The sequence below is a fragment of the Drosophila subobscura genome, chromosome O, assembly GCF_008121235.1.
Source record: "Drosophila subobscura isolate 14011-0131.10 chromosome O, UCBerk_Dsub_1.0, whole genome shotgun sequence".
Classification (NCBI taxonomy): domain Eukaryota; kingdom Metazoa; phylum Arthropoda; class Insecta; order Diptera; family Drosophilidae; genus Drosophila; species Drosophila subobscura.
The window spans coordinates 21408209-21424034 of record NC_048533.1 but is presented as its reverse complement, the minus strand read 5'-3'; the positions used below and the strand labels follow the sequence as shown (position 1 = coordinate 21424034).

Below are 15826 nucleotides of genomic sequence, written 5' to 3'. Positions count from 1 at the left end.
ATGACAGATCAGCGATTGACTGGAACTTATCTAGGCGGGGGGTTACCTTTTGGCAGTGGAATTCTTTTTGTTTGTTACCAAAATAAAGTAAGGAAAACGAAATTTGTTTGTGTAAATATGCGAAACGCAATTCATTCGCGTCTTCTTTCATTTTATTTGTTCATAATTTATTATTTTATGACTACGATATTTGGTGTGATAAACGTTTACTGGCTACTTTGATCGATTCGCAAACGCCGCTTGTATATGGCGTTTGCTATTTTTGTTCTGTGTGGCTCTTGAACCCAACTTTGGCCCCGTGGGGTGACTTTAGCAGGCGGTGCCCGCGTCTGTCATCATCAAGTTGATCCAATCCAGATAGTAGGCCACAGAGCCATACACATCCGGATAGCCAATGGCGCAGGCCTCGCCCCAGTTGACAATGCCCACGAGGGTTTGGTTCTCGTCCACCAGTGGACCGCCGGAATCGCCATGGCAGGAGCCTTCGCCGTCCTGCGTGAAGGTGCACAAGTGTCCCTCGCTCAGCCAGTTGATGTTGCGCACCTTGGACTCGCACACCGAGTGATCCACGTACTTCAGGTCAATCTTCTGCAGATCCGTGACATAGCGTCCCCAGGTTCGAGTGCTGCCCCAGCCGGTGAGGGTGAGCTTGTCCCCGGACTTCGGAAGGCTGCCCTTGCTGGCCAGCTTGATGGGCTGAGTCAGGGCATTGTAGACAATCGGCTTCGCCGTGTGGATGAGTGCAATGTCATTGTGATAGGCGGGCTTGTCGTGGCCGCAGTGAACTTTGGCCCCATCCACCAGATACTCGGCTCCCGGCTTGGTGTAGTCATTGCTGCCGGTGACGATCTTCAGGTATTGTGTGGGCCACTCCAGGCAGTGGGCGGCTGTGAGGATCCAGCGATCGGCAATGATGCTGCCGCCGCACACATGCTCCCCAAAGGTGCTCATAATGGACACCTGGTAGGGCGCAAAGCCAGCTGGGGCCTCCGAGCCACCCACAACCCGCGTCTCTGCCTTAACCGTGCCCAAATGATGATTCCGCTGATGATGACGAACGAGTCCCACCTCTCGGGCGGAGCACTGGGCAACGAACACCAGGACACTGATCAATAGAATGAATTTCATTTTGTTTTTTTTAACACTAAACTTCTTTTTTCTATATGTTGTGGTAGCTTCAAGTTTTGACTACGTTTTGGTGGAACTTTGGGCCTTCCTTTTGCTTTTATAGCCCCTGGCCCTGGGGCGCTGTGCGAAAAACTCTCTTATCTGAACGGAGACTTTCTTTGAATACTATCGCTGATAAGGGGGCCCGCAGCTCGGGGGAAGCTTTCGATAATGACAATTACCATAGCCAATACGCCCGATAGGTGTGCGAGAGCTTGGGGGGAGAACAGCATGCGCAGCTGCAGGTGTGTGGCAGGTGGGTGGGTGGCAGCACGACACACACTTATTACTCATACGTACTGTGGGGGCGAACTTTGAACGGGGACCCGAGCTCCGTACGCGAGTGATCTGCAGACGCCGACAGCTGATAATGCGGTAATCGGCGCATGTGTCGGCTACCAGTGGAACTTTACTTTACTTTACTTTCCCAGCCGGAACCGCCAATCATACCCTTCGAAGTAAATAAATAATTTTGCGGTGATTTGATGGCCACAGATAGCGGCAGAGGTAAACAAAATTAATTAATAAATAATGATTTCAGTGAATTGAATAGTTTTGAGCACTAAGGGGAGTTCTAGGTACTCTATAGGTGTGATAACTTGAGATTTAAACCATGGAAAAGGGAAATGGATTATAAATATGAGTTGAATTTTGTTGGAAATATATTTTAAGGGATCCTTAAATTAATTTCTTCCAATAAGTTAGGTTTGTTTGAGCCCCTCCACTTTGTGTGCAACCTTTTCGAGCACAAATATCACCCAACCTTGACACCCTTTCCAGCTCTAACTTTAGAGTATTTCCATTGACAGCGAAATACCCAACCCAATTTGTGTGGGTGCACAGCACAAACAGTTCTGACGTATCACTTATCTGCCTTTGGTTACAACAACTTCGATAACTTCGATGATAATCCAGCCAGACGTCTGGTCTGGCGATTGCCACGATCAAGATCCGAATTTATGCCAATTGTGTGTCTACATCATGAATGGTTGCCGTGCTCCTCAGTTCGTTGTAGACTTTGGCCTAATCAAAAAGGTTTATTAAGGCATAAAAATCAACGAAATATTCTGAATGAAAGCGGAAAGTTAGGGGCCCAAAGAAAAGTCTGGCAACAAATTGAAAAACATTTTATTGCTTAGGAAATGCTGCAGCCATTAATGGTGGACTGTATCCAGCTGTAGTAGAAGCTAATGCGAGCGAATACATCGGGAAATCCATGACCACAGGGCACGCCCCAGTTGCCGACGCCCACGAGGCGTCCCTGGCTATCGACCAGCGGTCCACCGGCATCACCGTGACAGGCACCAGCGCCCAACCGGCCGACGGCACACAGATGCCCCAGATCCAGATCCTCAGTGCCGCCATAGGTGGCATTGCACTTCGATGGGGGCACATAGGTCAGATCGAGCTGTCGCAGCTCCCACTCGAAGTCACCGCCAGCCGAGGTGCTGCCCCAGCCGTACATCGTCAGCTTTTCGCCCTCCACAAGATCCTCCAGCGGGGCAATGGTTATGTTCTGTGTCACCTCATCGTAAAGGAAGAGCGTTTTTGTCTTGATCAGGGCAATGTCATTGTGGTACAGCGGCTGATCAAAGTGGCAGTGTGGAATGATCTCCTCCACGGCATACTCCCAGCCATCCAGGCCCCAATCGTTGTACGTGGTGGTCACCACTTTGACGTTGCTCTTGCGCAGTCCGGCCAAGCAGCTGGCTGCGGTGACCACATACTGATCGTGAATGATGACACCGCCACAGAAGTGGTTGCTGGAACAGGCAGAAGGGAGGATTTGAATCGGGTTGGAATGGGATTTGAGGTGTCGAGAGACTTGCAGAATGATTTCAGATTTTTGTTAAGTTTTTGAGCGGATTTTGTAGATGAATTTGGAGATCGATGAAGCTTGATTTGCCATGAACCAATGGAATAATTATCACACAAATACCAGCGAATTGCCTGTCACAGATTGGTTCACTTTTGATTGAAGTATTGGCATTCTGTATCAGCTCCTTCACTCTATAAATCACAACTAAAATTCTGTAAATACCCGTAAGAATTCTGCAGCGAAACCTGATACGGTGCCGCCTTCACATCGGACACTTGGCCGCCTGCCACGCGCGAACTAAACTTGTCCGCGGAGCTGCCACCAGTTGCGGCAGTAAAAGCGCGACGTCGGAGTTCAGCCTGTGTGCAGGACACCAGCAGCAGCAGCAGCAGGCAGACTGGTAAGGAGAGTGCTCGATGACGGCAAGACATGTTGGATATAAAGTAGAAGTTGGACTGATTTGAGGCAAGTTAGAAATCCAAGCAGCAAGACTTGGATAGCTATACGATCTACGATATGCGATCTACGACCTACGATATAAAGTCTGATGACTGGCGTGATATTAATGATTTGGCCATAAAGTCCATGGTGCAATCTCAATCATGGGTGACCATAGAAAACCCAACACTTTGGGCATGCCATAAAAATCCCATAATATTTATTAAATCAGCAATACAAAACTCCAGAACTGATAGTGGTTTGTGGCTAATGGATGGCTGACCAATGTCCGCGGGGAGCGACTAGTTGATGGTGCAGCCGTTCATGGTGGTGCGTATCCAATCGTGGTAGAAGGCCGTACGTGCATAGACATCCTAAAGGGTGGAGGAGTTGCTGTTAAACAATCAATAAATATATGTTTGAACTCTGCTTACTGGATAGCCGCGACCACAGGGCACACCCCAGTTGCCAATGCCCACGAGTCGCTGCTGCTCGTCGATCAGTGGGCCGCCAGTGTCGCCGTGGCAGGCGCCTTGTCCGGCCGGTGGCTGCACGCACACATGTCCCAGATCCACGTCTGAGGTGTTACCCAGCTGCGTGCGGCACTGGTCCACGGGCACATAGCTGCCCGTGGCCTCCTGCAAGTATCGCTCGTAGGTGCCACTCGCCTCGGGGCTGCCCCAGCCGGCAAAGGTCAAAGGTTCGCCCGCCTGCAGCTCGTCAATGTCGGCCAGGGTGATGTTGCGGGTGTTATCATTGTACTCGATGGCCGCCGACAGGTGCAGCAGTGCCACATCGTTGTGGTAGAGCGGCTTGTCGAAGTTGCAGTGGACATGAATGCTGTCCACAAAGTAGTAGATGGCATAGAGACTCCACCAGTCGGTGGTGCCCGTGACCACAAGGATGTTGCGTGGCCTCAAACCAGAGACGCAGCTGGCGGCTGTCAGAATCCATTCATTATCGATGATGGCGCCACCACACAGATGATAGCTGTAGATGTTCTGCAAGGAGACAATCCAGGGCCAGCTGTCCGCAGCGGCTGTCGAGCCACCAGTCACACGTCCCTCGGGGGCCGGATCTGCCTCGCTGCTGCGATGTTTGCTGAGCCCAGCCACACCCGGAAGCTGCTCCCCACGCAAACGCAGGGCTGTCGATGGCTGCAGAGTCAGCAAAATGAGGCCGAGCAGCCCCGTAATTTTCCACAAAGTTCTCATTGCTGTGCCGTGGAATCGCAACTGAAACTGAAACGCCTTTGCTTTTGGCCAGCTTATAATTACAGTTCCAGACGGATCTTATCGGCGGTGGACAAGTTGGATAATGGACTACATTTTATGGAAGAAACGAACCAAGATAAGTGGCATTACTCGTGGGGCATGCATAGTGTGGGCCTTGCGGCCTGCGGATATTGTGTGCCGTCCAACGGGTTTGCTCAGTGCATTTATACAGGACTGAGATTTGACAGCGCCGCGGCATCGAAACAGTTTATGACTCTTTGGCTCCAATTAGAACTTTTGCGCCGATACCGTTTGGGTTTTATCCTTCGAACCGTAAAGATATCGCTGCAGGAGGGCCATAAAGATTCGGCCAGTGGTCAGTGTTAGGTGGAAAGAGCCGAGAGCCGAGCGATAAGAACGCTTTATATGGGGGAATCCATATAAAAACGCCCAGTTGGGTCATACAATTTTCCATTGCCGGTCATTAATTCGTCTGGATCTGTGCCCGTTCGTCGTCTGTCTCTCTTTTTGCGTGTCTCTGTCTCTTTCGGGTTCACTATGCCACGGCCTGGACTCCGTTTGTCTTTATTTTGGCTGCTTCTGCTGGGAACTTCCATTGACGTCACATTTTCGAAGCGTTTGGATCGTAAATTGTCGCACAACCGCATTGTGGGTGGCCAAGAGGCTGCGGAGGGTGCGGCGCCTTATCAAGTGTCCATACAAACCGTCTGGCAGACGCACATCTGCGGCGGTGTCATCCTCGACAAGGAATGGATCCTCACCGCCGGCCACTGTGCTCTGGACTACGGCATCAGCGACATACGGATCGTGGTGGGCACCAACAATCGCCTGGAGCCCGGACAGCTGCTCGTTCCGGATGAGGCTTTGGTCCACTGCCTGTACGACGTGCCGCACCTCTACAACAACGACATTGGATTGATTCACGTGAACGAATCGATCATCATGAATGAACGCACTCAGGCGGTGCAGCTCAGCTCCGAGCAGCCACCCGCAGGCGCCACAGTAACCCTCACAGGTTGGGGTGCTCCCGAGAGCAGTTTTCCCACCGTGGAACGTCTGCAGACGCTCAATCTGACAATCATTGGACATGAGGAGTGCCGCGAGGCCTGGGACTATCACACGGGCATCGACATTGGACACATTTGCACCTTAACAAGAGCGGGCGAGGGCGCCTGCTCGGGTGACTCTGGAGGTCCCATCATGTGGGAGGGCAAGCTGGTGGGTTTGGTCAACTGGGGACGACCCTGCGGCGTGGGTTTGCCGGATATGTAAGTGGATAAAACTACTTTCTACTCTTTCTTCACTTAGTTATGTATTTGTAATGGATTTTTGCAGGTATGCCAACACAGTTTACTATCAGGATTGGATACGCAGAACACCCACGGGCTGCAAGAATCGCGTTAACTAGAATAAGGAATAAAGAAATGTGAAATATCAATTTATTGTTAATAATTATGATTAATGGAGGGAATAGCCGCAGCCAATGACCATTTGCCTGGTCATGCCTAGTTTTAGACGTGCAATCAATGCCTTTTATGGGTCTGTTTGTACACAAAAGCTATCGACACATACTGGGATATAATCGTTTTACGATCAGCGATTAGGTTCTGGTCAGGGCTGAGGAATGTCAAAGCAGGAAATTGATGGCTGATGTAACTGGGGAAAGGCAGAAGGAAATGGAAATAAATGTTGAATTTTATCAATTAATTTTTAAATCGAAATCAAATCTTCTTCTTGGGGGAAACTCTGGTTAGATGTGCTAATAAAAACATTCCCAAATTTTCCCGAATTATCTTTATAATCTCCTCGTTCTACCCTCTCCCTGGCTGTTCCCCGACCCCGAGCCAATGTCCATTTGCTGACCGATTCCGCACCATATCCACTGCTGACATTGATAAAACCCCGGCCACAAAATCATAATCAGAGTGACTCTATATCACTTTATGGCCTCTGCTTTATGGCACAGATAGAACAACATCCAGCCAGTGTGGAACATCGATTCCGATTTACGATAAAACCAAAAACTTACGATGTATCCAAGATTTTCTGCGGAGTATAAAAGGAAAATCACGACCTGTGGATACGCTTAATAGGCGCGTACAAATTCAACCAAAGCAAACACAATGCCGCTACGCCTGGCATATGCTACCACGACGACGATCCTGCTGATCCTGCTGTGCAGTGGAGTGACAGCTATACGTGTGGCACCGCTGAGTGCCAAGCAGCAGGAGCGGCTATCCCAGGGAGCCAGTGGGTCGTTCGAGGGACGCGTCATTGATGGCAGCGATGCGGAGTTGGGTCTGGCCAAGTACCAGATCTCGCTGCAGGGATCCTACTACTACGATCACATGTGCGGTGGAGCGATCATCAACGAGAGGTACATACTGACGGCGGCCCACTGTGTCTACGGGTACAATCCGGACTATCTGCGAGTGGCCACGGGCACGGTGCGCTGGGCCGAGCCCGATGCGAGGTACTTTGTGGAGGAGTATTGGGTGCACTGCAACTACAACTTTCCCGACTACTCCAACGACATTGCGCTGCTCAAGCTGAACGATTCGATTGTGTTCAATGAGGTGACGCAGCCCGTGGCGCTGCCCACGGAGCCGCTGGCCAATGGCACGGAGCTGCTCCTCACTGGCTGGGGCTCCACCGTGCTGTGGGGCGACACGCCCGATGTGCTGCAAAAGGCATCCCTGACCTACGTGGACTATCCCACCTGCCAGCAGATCATGGGCAACGATCCCATGAATGCCCACTGCCACGTGTGCACCCTGACAACGGGCGGACAGGGCGCCTGCCACGGCGATTCGGGTGGTCCGCTGACAGCCAACGGCATGCTCTATGGGCTGGTCAACTGGGGTTATCCCTGCGCCGTGGGCTATCCCGACAGCCATGCCTCTGTCTACTTTTACTTGGACTGGATACGCTCCATGATGAACGGACCCTGCCAGAGCTGCCACTGCTATGCCAGCAATTACCCAAATTAAACAAAAATAAAGCCAAAATCGGGATAAAAGTTTGACCTTTATTGTGGAGAATCTCCTCTAAGCAGGACACTTGTTGTTGCCACTCAACCTGCGGCGTATCCAGTCGAGATAGTAGTAAACATTGGCCTGAACATCGGGCAGACCCACGCCGCAGGGACGACCCCAGTTGACGACTCCCACCAGCTGCCCATCGCTGACCAGTGGTCCGCCCGAGTCGCCGTGACAGGCGCCTTCGCCCTCACGGGAGTACGTGCAAAGGTGACCCACGCCCATGCTGCTCGTCTGATTAAAGATCCTCAGGCACTCGTCGAGCGGCACAAAGCCAAGGGTTAGCTTCTGCAGGTACTCCGCTGAGCTGCCGTAGGCCTCCTCCGCGCCCCAACCGGTGAGGACAATCTCATCTCCCTCGCGGACAGCCCTCGTGGGCAGCTCAATGGGTTGGGTGTACTCATCAAAGGTGATGTTCTGTGTGAGCTTCACCAGTGCAATGTCGTTGTGCATGTAGGGCTGATCGTACATGCAGTGCATGTGAATCTCCGAGGTGTAGTAGACCGCTCCAGGCTCCTCCCAGCGATTCGTGCCAGTTATGACATTCACCAGCGCTGGAACGAAGTTCTCCACACAGTGGCCAGCTGTGATAATCCACTGCTCGTTGAGTATGGCTCCACCGCAGTTGTGGGCACCCACAACGGGCTGGAGGGACACTTGGTAGGGCGCAAAGCCAATCTCTGCCTGCTCTCCGCCCTTGATGCGGGTAGAGGGAGCTGTAGGACCCTCTCCCACCACCCGCTTGGCCTGGCTCTGTCCAGCTTGAAGCAGGAGAACTATGAGGCAAGGGTAAAGCAACTGCATCTTGAACGTTTCGCCACAAACTAAACTAAAGACCCAAAGGTACTTTCATGCCTTTATTAATGGGCCTTGTCTTATCGTAAATGGTTTTTGTGTGTTTTTTATCGTTAATGTTTTATTTTATGATCAAACGATAGCCAAAACGATAGTCCCTCTAGCGCTCTGTGGTGCCGTAGCCTCCACACTTTGTGTTGCCACTCATGACATTGCGTATCCAATCCGTGTAGAAGTAGACATTGGCATGGACATCCTGCAAAAGAGAGATTCAAGTTGGAACCAAGAGTCTATAAAGAGTTTGATGAGCTCTTACCGGCACACCAGTGGCACAGGGCCAGCCCCAGTTGACGAGCCCCACCAGCTGGCCATTGCTGACCAGCGGACCACCCGAATCCCCATGGCAAGCGCCTTCGCCCTGCCGCGAAAAGGTGCAAATGTGACCCACATCGCAGTCCTCGTCGCCGCCCAAAGCCTCCTTGCACTCGCGATGTGGCACGTACTTGAGGTAGACTATCTGCAGATCGATGGGCGCACTGCCCCACAGTATGGTGGAGCCCCAGCCCGTGAGAACCACTTCGTCGCCCGGCAGCATGGGCGCCACTGGCAGCGGTATGGGCCGTGTGCGCTCATTCCACACAATGGACTCGGTCAGCTGCAGCAGAGCGATGTCATTGTGCATCAAGGGATTGTCGTAGTTGCAGTGGATGTGCACGGCCTGCACAAAGTTGCGATTCTCCCGATTGTTGTACTGATTCGTGCCAGAGACGACCACCAACAGCAGTGGATTGGCGTACAGCACACAGTGAGCGGCGGTCAAGACCCACTTGTCGGCAATGATGGCACCACCGCAGGAATGGGCACCCGAGAAGCTCTGCAGAGAGATCTGGTACGGGGCAATTCCCTCTGGGGCTGCCTCACCACCAATAATACGCTGATCCTTGTAGAAGCTGCTGCCGCTCCCGCCACTGGTGGAGTTGCTCTTGATGCGTATGCCTGATATGCAGGAAAAGGCGCAGATGGCCACCAGAAAACGCAGAGCCAATGCTGTCATCTTGCGGCTATGCCTGGACAGCTAATGACAGGTGAAAGTTGCCATGGAACCTGGTCAATTTTTACCCTCCACTTATCGAAGTCTGATAAAAAAATCTGTTTATGGCCGAGATTGGGCGGAACGGAGCGGAACCTTTGGTCAGGCCACGATATTGCTTTACGAGCGTCGCAGGGTGGAGCCAACAACCCGTCGGCTATCCAAGTCCAGTCTTTGTTTGGATACCAGCCATGACGTTACCAAAGTTCTACGTACTCTACCTCTTTGTTGGATTTCTTCATAATATTTTTGTGGCATCGCAAGAGCACTTTATAGTGGGTGGCCAGAATGCCGCAGAGGGCGATGCCCCTTACCAGATCTCACTGCAGATCCTGCAGGGCAGTCATCTCTGTGGAGGAGCCATCATCTCGGAGCGTTGGATACTCACCGCGGGACACTGTGTGAAGGGTTATCCAGCGTACCTCCTGCAAGTGGCAACGGGAAGCATTTTCCATGCGCTACCTGGAGCCGTGTACTATCCGGAATCCATTTATCTGCACTGCAACTACGACACACCCAAGTACCACAACGACATTGCGCTGCTGCGGCTGAACGAGAGCATTGTCTTCGATGCTCTAACCCAACCTGTGGCTCTGCCGGACTCTCCCTTTCCTCAGGGCACAGCGCAGTTGCTCTTCACGGGCTGGGGCTCCCAGTCTGTAGCTGGCAGTCTGCCCGCTCAGCTGCAGCGTGTCCAGCAGCAGCACATCACCAGCCAAGTCTGCAGGAGTCTGCTCTCCCCCTACGAGGATGTGCAGCTGGGCGCCTGTCATGTGTGTGCCTATCGTCAGGCGAATACTGGCGCCTGTCACGGCGACTCCGGCGGTCCGCTGGTGTACGACGGCACCTTGGTGGGCATTCTCAACTTTTTTGTGCCGTGCGCCCAAGGTGTGCCGGATGTTTTTATGAATATCATTTACTACAGGGACTGGATGCGGCAGACCATGAGTGGCAATGGAAAATGTGGACAGGTCTATAAGCAGCAAATTGGCTAAATAAATATTTCGAAAAGAATTCGATGTGAATTTTTGTGCTGGCAGACAGACAGGCAAAAGGCAGAAAGCATTCAGACTGAGTCATTCCTGCCGCACAATTTTTAATTTATGTCAGCAATGGGGAAATTGTCTCCCAACTGGCTGCACGTGTCCGGCTGAGGTTGCTCTAATTAGAATCAGGTGGAGCCCAGACAACAACCAACTCTTAGTCATGCTCTTGCTTGGAGGAGAGCAGTGTCAAAAGTTTGCTGATAGAAATCGCTCACGGGATGATCTCGAGTGCCGAGTGACGGCGCATGGAAATTCTGAAAATATTTGGCTTTTTCGCGCTCGCCATTCAGCTACGAAAATCCACAGGGGATGGGGAAAAAACACTCACTCAGTTGTGTGTATCAGTTGTATCTTGGCATATTTCGAAAAGATTTTTCAGTTGCTGCATTGACTTGGACGTGTGCGGTGCGGTTGTCGAGTTCAGTTCCCCCTTGGAATACGCGGCGTATACGCAGTGTCCATATAGTACTAGTCATATGTAGGCGCGTGTGTTGTACATTTTATATATATTTTATATATGTACTCTCTGTTCATATAGAGCAGCAGAAATTTCGCAATTTCTTACAAGGCAGTGGAAAGAAACACAAGTGAAAATGTTAAAGTATGTGCAAGAATGTCTCCAATAAAGGCAAATTGAGTGATGAAATATCTATAGCTGATGTACACACATATATAATGTGATGAATAATACTCGGTAGAGAGCCAAAGTGTTCCACTACACACTCGCTGTTGATATATGTATAAATATAATAGATTTTCGGACAAGCAAAGCCAAAATATTTCATGTCTGGCTGCTTACTTATGAGCGTTCTTTCGTGTGTGCGTGAAATATGGCGTACATTTTGTGAGATATTTTCGTGTTTGGTTGTTGCCACAGTGCGTTGGAAGGGTCGCACAGTGCTTTCCCCTGGACGCCGCGTGGAGTGCCGTTAATTGTTTTCGGCTGTGAGAGCCGTAAAATGCATTTGCCTGTCGATGAAATGTTTACCTTGCTGCTGATCTTATTTTAGCATCGGTCGCACGCTCGGGCGCACCTGAGGAATGCGCTAAAAAAACAACAGAATTTTCTTTCGATTTTTTATTATATTTGAAACATGGTGGGGGAGGGGTGCTTGTTTCAGTAGAAGAAATATAATTTGCTGCCACCGCGAGGAATGTTGCCGCAGGGTCCTCCGAAACCGCCACATGGATTGGACGGGCTTGGAGCTGTTGTGGCCTCAGCTGTTGGATATGTGACAGCTGTACCTGTACCTGTACTGGTACTAGAGCAGCCAGCCATGGCCCACAGCAGCATAAGGACTGTGACTGTCAAGAACTTCATGTTGCTATCTCTTAATTGAAACTGATAGTTTGATGGAGAAATTGTACGCATTTATACTTTCCACCTGGCAAATTTACCATCAAATATTGACACAAATGCTTAATCCAGTTTGCGTAGTAAATCGGTGGACACCAAAAGGTTGCAGCTGGGCAAATATTTAATTTGGTTTTTGTTCAAATTTGTTGAAATTTTTAAGGCGTAAGGAACACGCGCTTCTCGTCAATTGCTTGGATATCTGAAGTTGGAGAGTAACAGATGGCATCAGATTGAACTTTTTCATCTGCAAATACTGGGTGCAGGCATAATGTCAGCATCTCTACCATAGCCTCTAAGTTAGAGACCAACAAATTATTCTTCTTTGGTTTGAGAGCACCAACACGATCGATTTAACATCTGAACTTTGACAAAGAATCATCAAAAAATCACGGAAAGTGCAAATTAAATATCTTTGTTACTTTTTTGGTTTGTAGCCATTTTTAACTGGTACTATTTCATTTCTTATCGTTCAGCGTTTGGATACATAGGTTTTTAATAAAAGAAATACAATTTCCTTGCATTTCGAGCAAGTTTTCCGCAAGGTCCATCACACGGGGACTTGGTTGTGGCAGGTGGAAGAGGCGCTGATGTGGTCGGTGAATATGTTCCTGTCCCGGTGGTACCCGTACCGGTAGTAGGTGTACCGGAGCCTGAACTAGCGGCAAACGCATAACCAGCCATGGCACACAGCAGCAAAGCGATTGTCAAGAACTTCATGTTTCTATCTGTCTGTTGAAACTGATATTTTGGCGGAGAAATTGGGTGATTTTATACCCTGAATGAAAGTCAAATATTTAGTCAAATGATGCATCTGCTGATCGTATTTTTTTGTTAATCGTTGAAACACCTGGCCAAATTATGAATTTTCTATTGATTTATTGATTGTGTTGAAAAACATTGACTCTCTTGGTTGAGTTCTAAGAGCGCGTACTTAAAGCGAAATTCAGAAACCCAATTTCTATTAACGATTCAGCTGAACATTGATTAATAAAAGAAGTATAATTTTCTGGCATTGCGTACAATATGGCCGCAAGGTCCTCTAATTCCATATCCTCCACATGGTCCGGCGGTAGCAGCGGGCAGAGCTGATGTGGTTGCGTCGTAGCTTTCGGCTGTGGTTGTTCCAGAACCAGCGTAGCAGCATCCAGCCACGGCATACAGCAGGAAAATTACAGCAAAGAACTTCATCTTACTATCTTTCGGTACAAAATGATAATTTGATAGAGTAATTTGTTGATTTTATAACATTTAATGTGTATTTGGAAGACAAATATTGAAACAATTGTAGGTGTTTGGGCAGATTGACAAATATTTATCTCTGTATTCTGTTATCTAATTGTTGAATAAACGTTGAGCATTTCTTTGCTGAAATTTCCTAAGATACCGCTGAGTTCTTGCTAATACAATTCCATTTTTTTGCGGGGCGAACAAAATTTTAGGAGCAGATACACAAGAAAACGGAGGAGAAAGGGAAAAATCGTGCACACGTGAAATTCTTTGACGGCAATGGGGCGTATGCGGAACATCAAAATTTAACAACCGAAACAGCTGTTGGAAAAATTCATAAATTATGGCATGAATAATTATACATAATAGAACTAAAATTTGTTTAAAATTGTACACATACGCGTGTGGCCACACACGAAATGCTAAATTGAATTTTGGACATAAAATCATGCGAATTTAGGCAGAATAACTCGATTAAAATTAACAGATATAATAATTAGCCTTATCCTAGCACCTAAAAAGTGCAGAACGGAATAAATTTGTTTATTTTTACATATTTTAGTGCCGATTGTTTGTTAAGATATCTTAAGATATTGATGGCAATCCGTCTTTATGCCGGAATCCAGCGTTCCAATCACGTAATCAAAATTAAATTTACGATATTTTTAGCGTTTAGCGTATTTCTCAGCGTTGCGAGTTTTATCTAGAAACAAAAGTCTCTCGACCCAAGCGAAATAAAATCGAAGAATTTATGACAGCTGATTGGACCGGAGGGTCTTAGTCATCTTCTCAGGCGAAACTAGCCACAAGAACATGTTGTTATACCCTTCCAGGAGGTTATATAATTATTATCAGAAGTTTGCAACGTTAAGGAAAAATCATTTACGAGTGTATAAACAGCCACTAAGATATAGGAAAGACTTTAGAAGATCTTTTGACGGTCGTCGAGCTGTAAGGGTATATGAACTTCGGCGTGTCAAGGTTTGTGGTCTTTTGAATTTAATTTGATTTAAGATTTTGATGCGGTTCGTTCATTTTGCATATTTTCATATACATATGTATGTATGCATGTCTCTCCTATTATGTTTGCATGACGATGAGTCAACTGGCGGGGGAACACGGAATGCGCATTGCACTTGGGGCGACCGCGACCGCCAACAAAAGTGGCAACAAATGAAGCATGGTCAGGAGGCACTTTCAGTTTTGGCCAACAACAGACAAAAGACGACGACTAATCGGATAAGCAGTTCTATGAATAGAATGCCAACAAAATCAGCTGCGCGCTGAAAATCACATTCGTGGGGCATAAAGATGGGCCTGGGGCCACGAGGGGGGCGGGAGAGAGCAGCAACGCGTCGCCAAAAACCTGCCAAACAGAGTCAAGACTGCAGTCGACGTTCGCGTTCGCGTCGACGTCAAAGTCAACGTCACATGCAATACCAAAAACACAACACAAAGCATAAAGCGAAACAAATATTGAACAAATTATGTATTGAAGATGTTATACAGTCGTGGATGTTGGCATAGGTACAGATAAACGAATATAAAATCTGGCGAATTAATAGTAAATAACAATTAGAAGATTTAGATTATATTGTAAGTTCTCTAATTAAAATTAACTTATGCCAAATTCATCATTGAAATCAATCAATTTATCATAACAGCTAATATATGTATTCCACTCATGCCAAAAAATCCAGTTCTACCTGTTCCACCTGCACTTATACTCACATCCACTGCTGTATGATTCTTCTGAGCAAAATAATAATAAAGAAATTGAGCAAAAAAAAAAAAGCTGCGCGCGTTTGGCTGCATTAAAACTTTGAGCAAGGAGGCGCAAGCAACTCAGTCGAGTTGAAAATTTGTCGCGACCAGCAGTACACATTACAACGTCGGTGACGACGCCACAGACGCCCCAACCCAACCTAAGACAACAGAACACAGAAAAGAACCCAACCAAGTGGAGCCGAGGCGAGACGAGACCAGAACAGAACTGAATTCAACGCCTTACCAAACGCGCGCAGCTCGTGCAAATTATTTTCAAAAACGAAAATTTCTCAAAATTTGTTTACCAAAAAAGAAAACTCATTAGAGAATTGCTCTCATTGTGCGTGTGTGTCTGTGTGTGTCTGTGCAGTGTGTTTTGTTTGTGAAAAACGTGCTCGACCTGCCAGGCATTGTGTAATTAGCGGGCAATCAAGTGAACATCAGTATTAGCCATTACTCTTCGAAGTATTACGACTTGAGATCATTCAACAAACAATCCACCGTCAGCATGGCGTCCAGAAAAGTGAGTTTGGATGGGTCTATTCTTGTCCCTTTCCTTCCTTTCCATCATATCTCCTGCATTTCCACAACACAAATTTCCATTTGAGGGTAGCCAAAATGGAGGACATGTGGCTTTCATTACCTTTTCATAAAAACACACACAAAATATTTGTCAATTTATTTTTAGTCGTAGAGACGCAGCCAATTTTGGCTCAGCTGTGCCAGCGGTGTGTAAATGTTGGGTGTAATTTTAGTCTCAAATAAATTCAAATTAATTATAATGGAAGTGAAAATTTATTTAGCATTTCATTGGGTGCTGATTCACGCCATGCCCCCGCGACAACGA

The 15826-nt window shown here is 48.1% G+C and overlaps 7 protein-coding genes across 10 annotated transcripts in view; 4 read left to right on the top strand and 3 right to left on the bottom strand.

Annotated features, from left to right (window-relative positions):
* Window positions 1-150: 150 nt before the first annotated feature.
* LOC117898483 (chymotrypsin-2-like) lies at window positions 151-3439 on the bottom strand. Of its 2 annotated transcripts, XM_034807919.1 has the most exons (3): window positions 3209-3439; window positions 2386-2930; window positions 151-395 (listed from the first exon to the last, which is right to left on the bottom strand). In XM_034807919.1, exons 1-3 carry the CDS (start codon window positions 3415-3417, stop codon window positions 310-312), a joined length of 840 nt encoding a protein of 279 aa, XP_034663810.1. In that variant the 5' UTR covers window positions 3418-3439; the 3' UTR covers window positions 151-309. The 2 variants fall into 2 exon arrangements, with proteins under 2 accessions (XP_034663810.1, XP_034663811.1); XM_034807920.1 differs by lacking the exon at window positions 151-395 and having other exon boundaries at window positions 2280-2930.
* A 129-nt stretch (window positions 3440-3568) lies between these two features.
* LOC117898480 (chymotrypsin-2-like) lies at window positions 3569-4671 on the bottom strand. Its single transcript, XM_034807916.1, has 2 exons — window positions 3859-4671; window positions 3569-3798 (listed from the first exon to the last, which is right to left on the bottom strand). The coding sequence occupies exons 1-2, from the start codon at window positions 4636-4638 to the stop codon at window positions 3727-3729; spliced, it is 852 nt and encodes a 283-aa protein (XP_034663807.1). The 5' UTR covers window positions 4639-4671; the 3' UTR covers window positions 3569-3726.
* Window positions 4672-5073: 402 nt separating this feature from the next.
* Window positions 5074-6094, top strand: LOC117898484 (chymotrypsin-2). Its single transcript, XM_034807921.1, has 2 exons — window positions 5074-5927; window positions 5995-6094. Exons 1-2 carry the CDS (start codon window positions 5197-5199, stop codon window positions 6065-6067), a joined length of 804 nt encoding a protein of 267 aa, XP_034663812.1. The 5' UTR covers window positions 5074-5196; the 3' UTR covers window positions 6068-6094.
* Window positions 6095-6741: 647 nt separating this feature from the next.
* LOC117898479 (chymotrypsin-2) lies at window positions 6742-7678 on the top strand. Its single transcript, XM_034807914.1, has one exon. The coding sequence runs from the start codon at window positions 6783-6785 to the stop codon at window positions 7647-7649; it is 867 nt and encodes a 288-aa protein (XP_034663805.1). The 5' UTR covers window positions 6742-6782; the 3' UTR covers window positions 7650-7678.
* Window positions 7675-9578, bottom strand: LOC117899170 (serine protease 53). Its single transcript, XM_034809029.1, has 3 exons — window positions 8809-9578; window positions 8656-8748; window positions 7675-8543 (listed from the first exon to the last, which is right to left on the bottom strand). The coding sequence occupies exons 1-3, from the start codon at window positions 9544-9546 to the stop codon at window positions 7707-7709; spliced, it is 1668 nt and encodes a 555-aa protein (XP_034664920.1). The 5' UTR covers window positions 9547-9578; the 3' UTR covers window positions 7675-7706.
* Window positions 9579-9740: 162 nt separating this feature from the next.
* Window positions 9741-10585, top strand: LOC117896714 (chymotrypsin-2). The gene has a single exon (XM_034805173.1). The coding sequence runs from the start codon at window positions 9774-9776 to the stop codon at window positions 10575-10577; it is 804 nt and encodes a 267-aa protein (XP_034661064.1). The 5' UTR covers window positions 9741-9773; the 3' UTR covers window positions 10578-10585.
* A 4746-nt stretch (window positions 10586-15331) lies between these two features.
* The window catches only part of LOC117896556 (filamin-A), a 30967-nt gene continuing 30472 nt past the window's right edge, over window positions 15332-15826 (top strand). The window contains exon 1 of one of the 3 annotated variants that reach the window (XM_034804945.1): window positions 15332-15502. In XM_034804945.1, coding sequence (XP_034660836.1) covers window positions 15488-15502 — 15 coding nt within the window. In that variant the 5' untranslated portion in view covers window positions 15332-15487. The remainder of the gene's footprint in view (window positions 15503-15826) is intronic. The other 2 variants (XM_034804946.1, XM_034804949.1) reach the window with 2 other exon arrangements.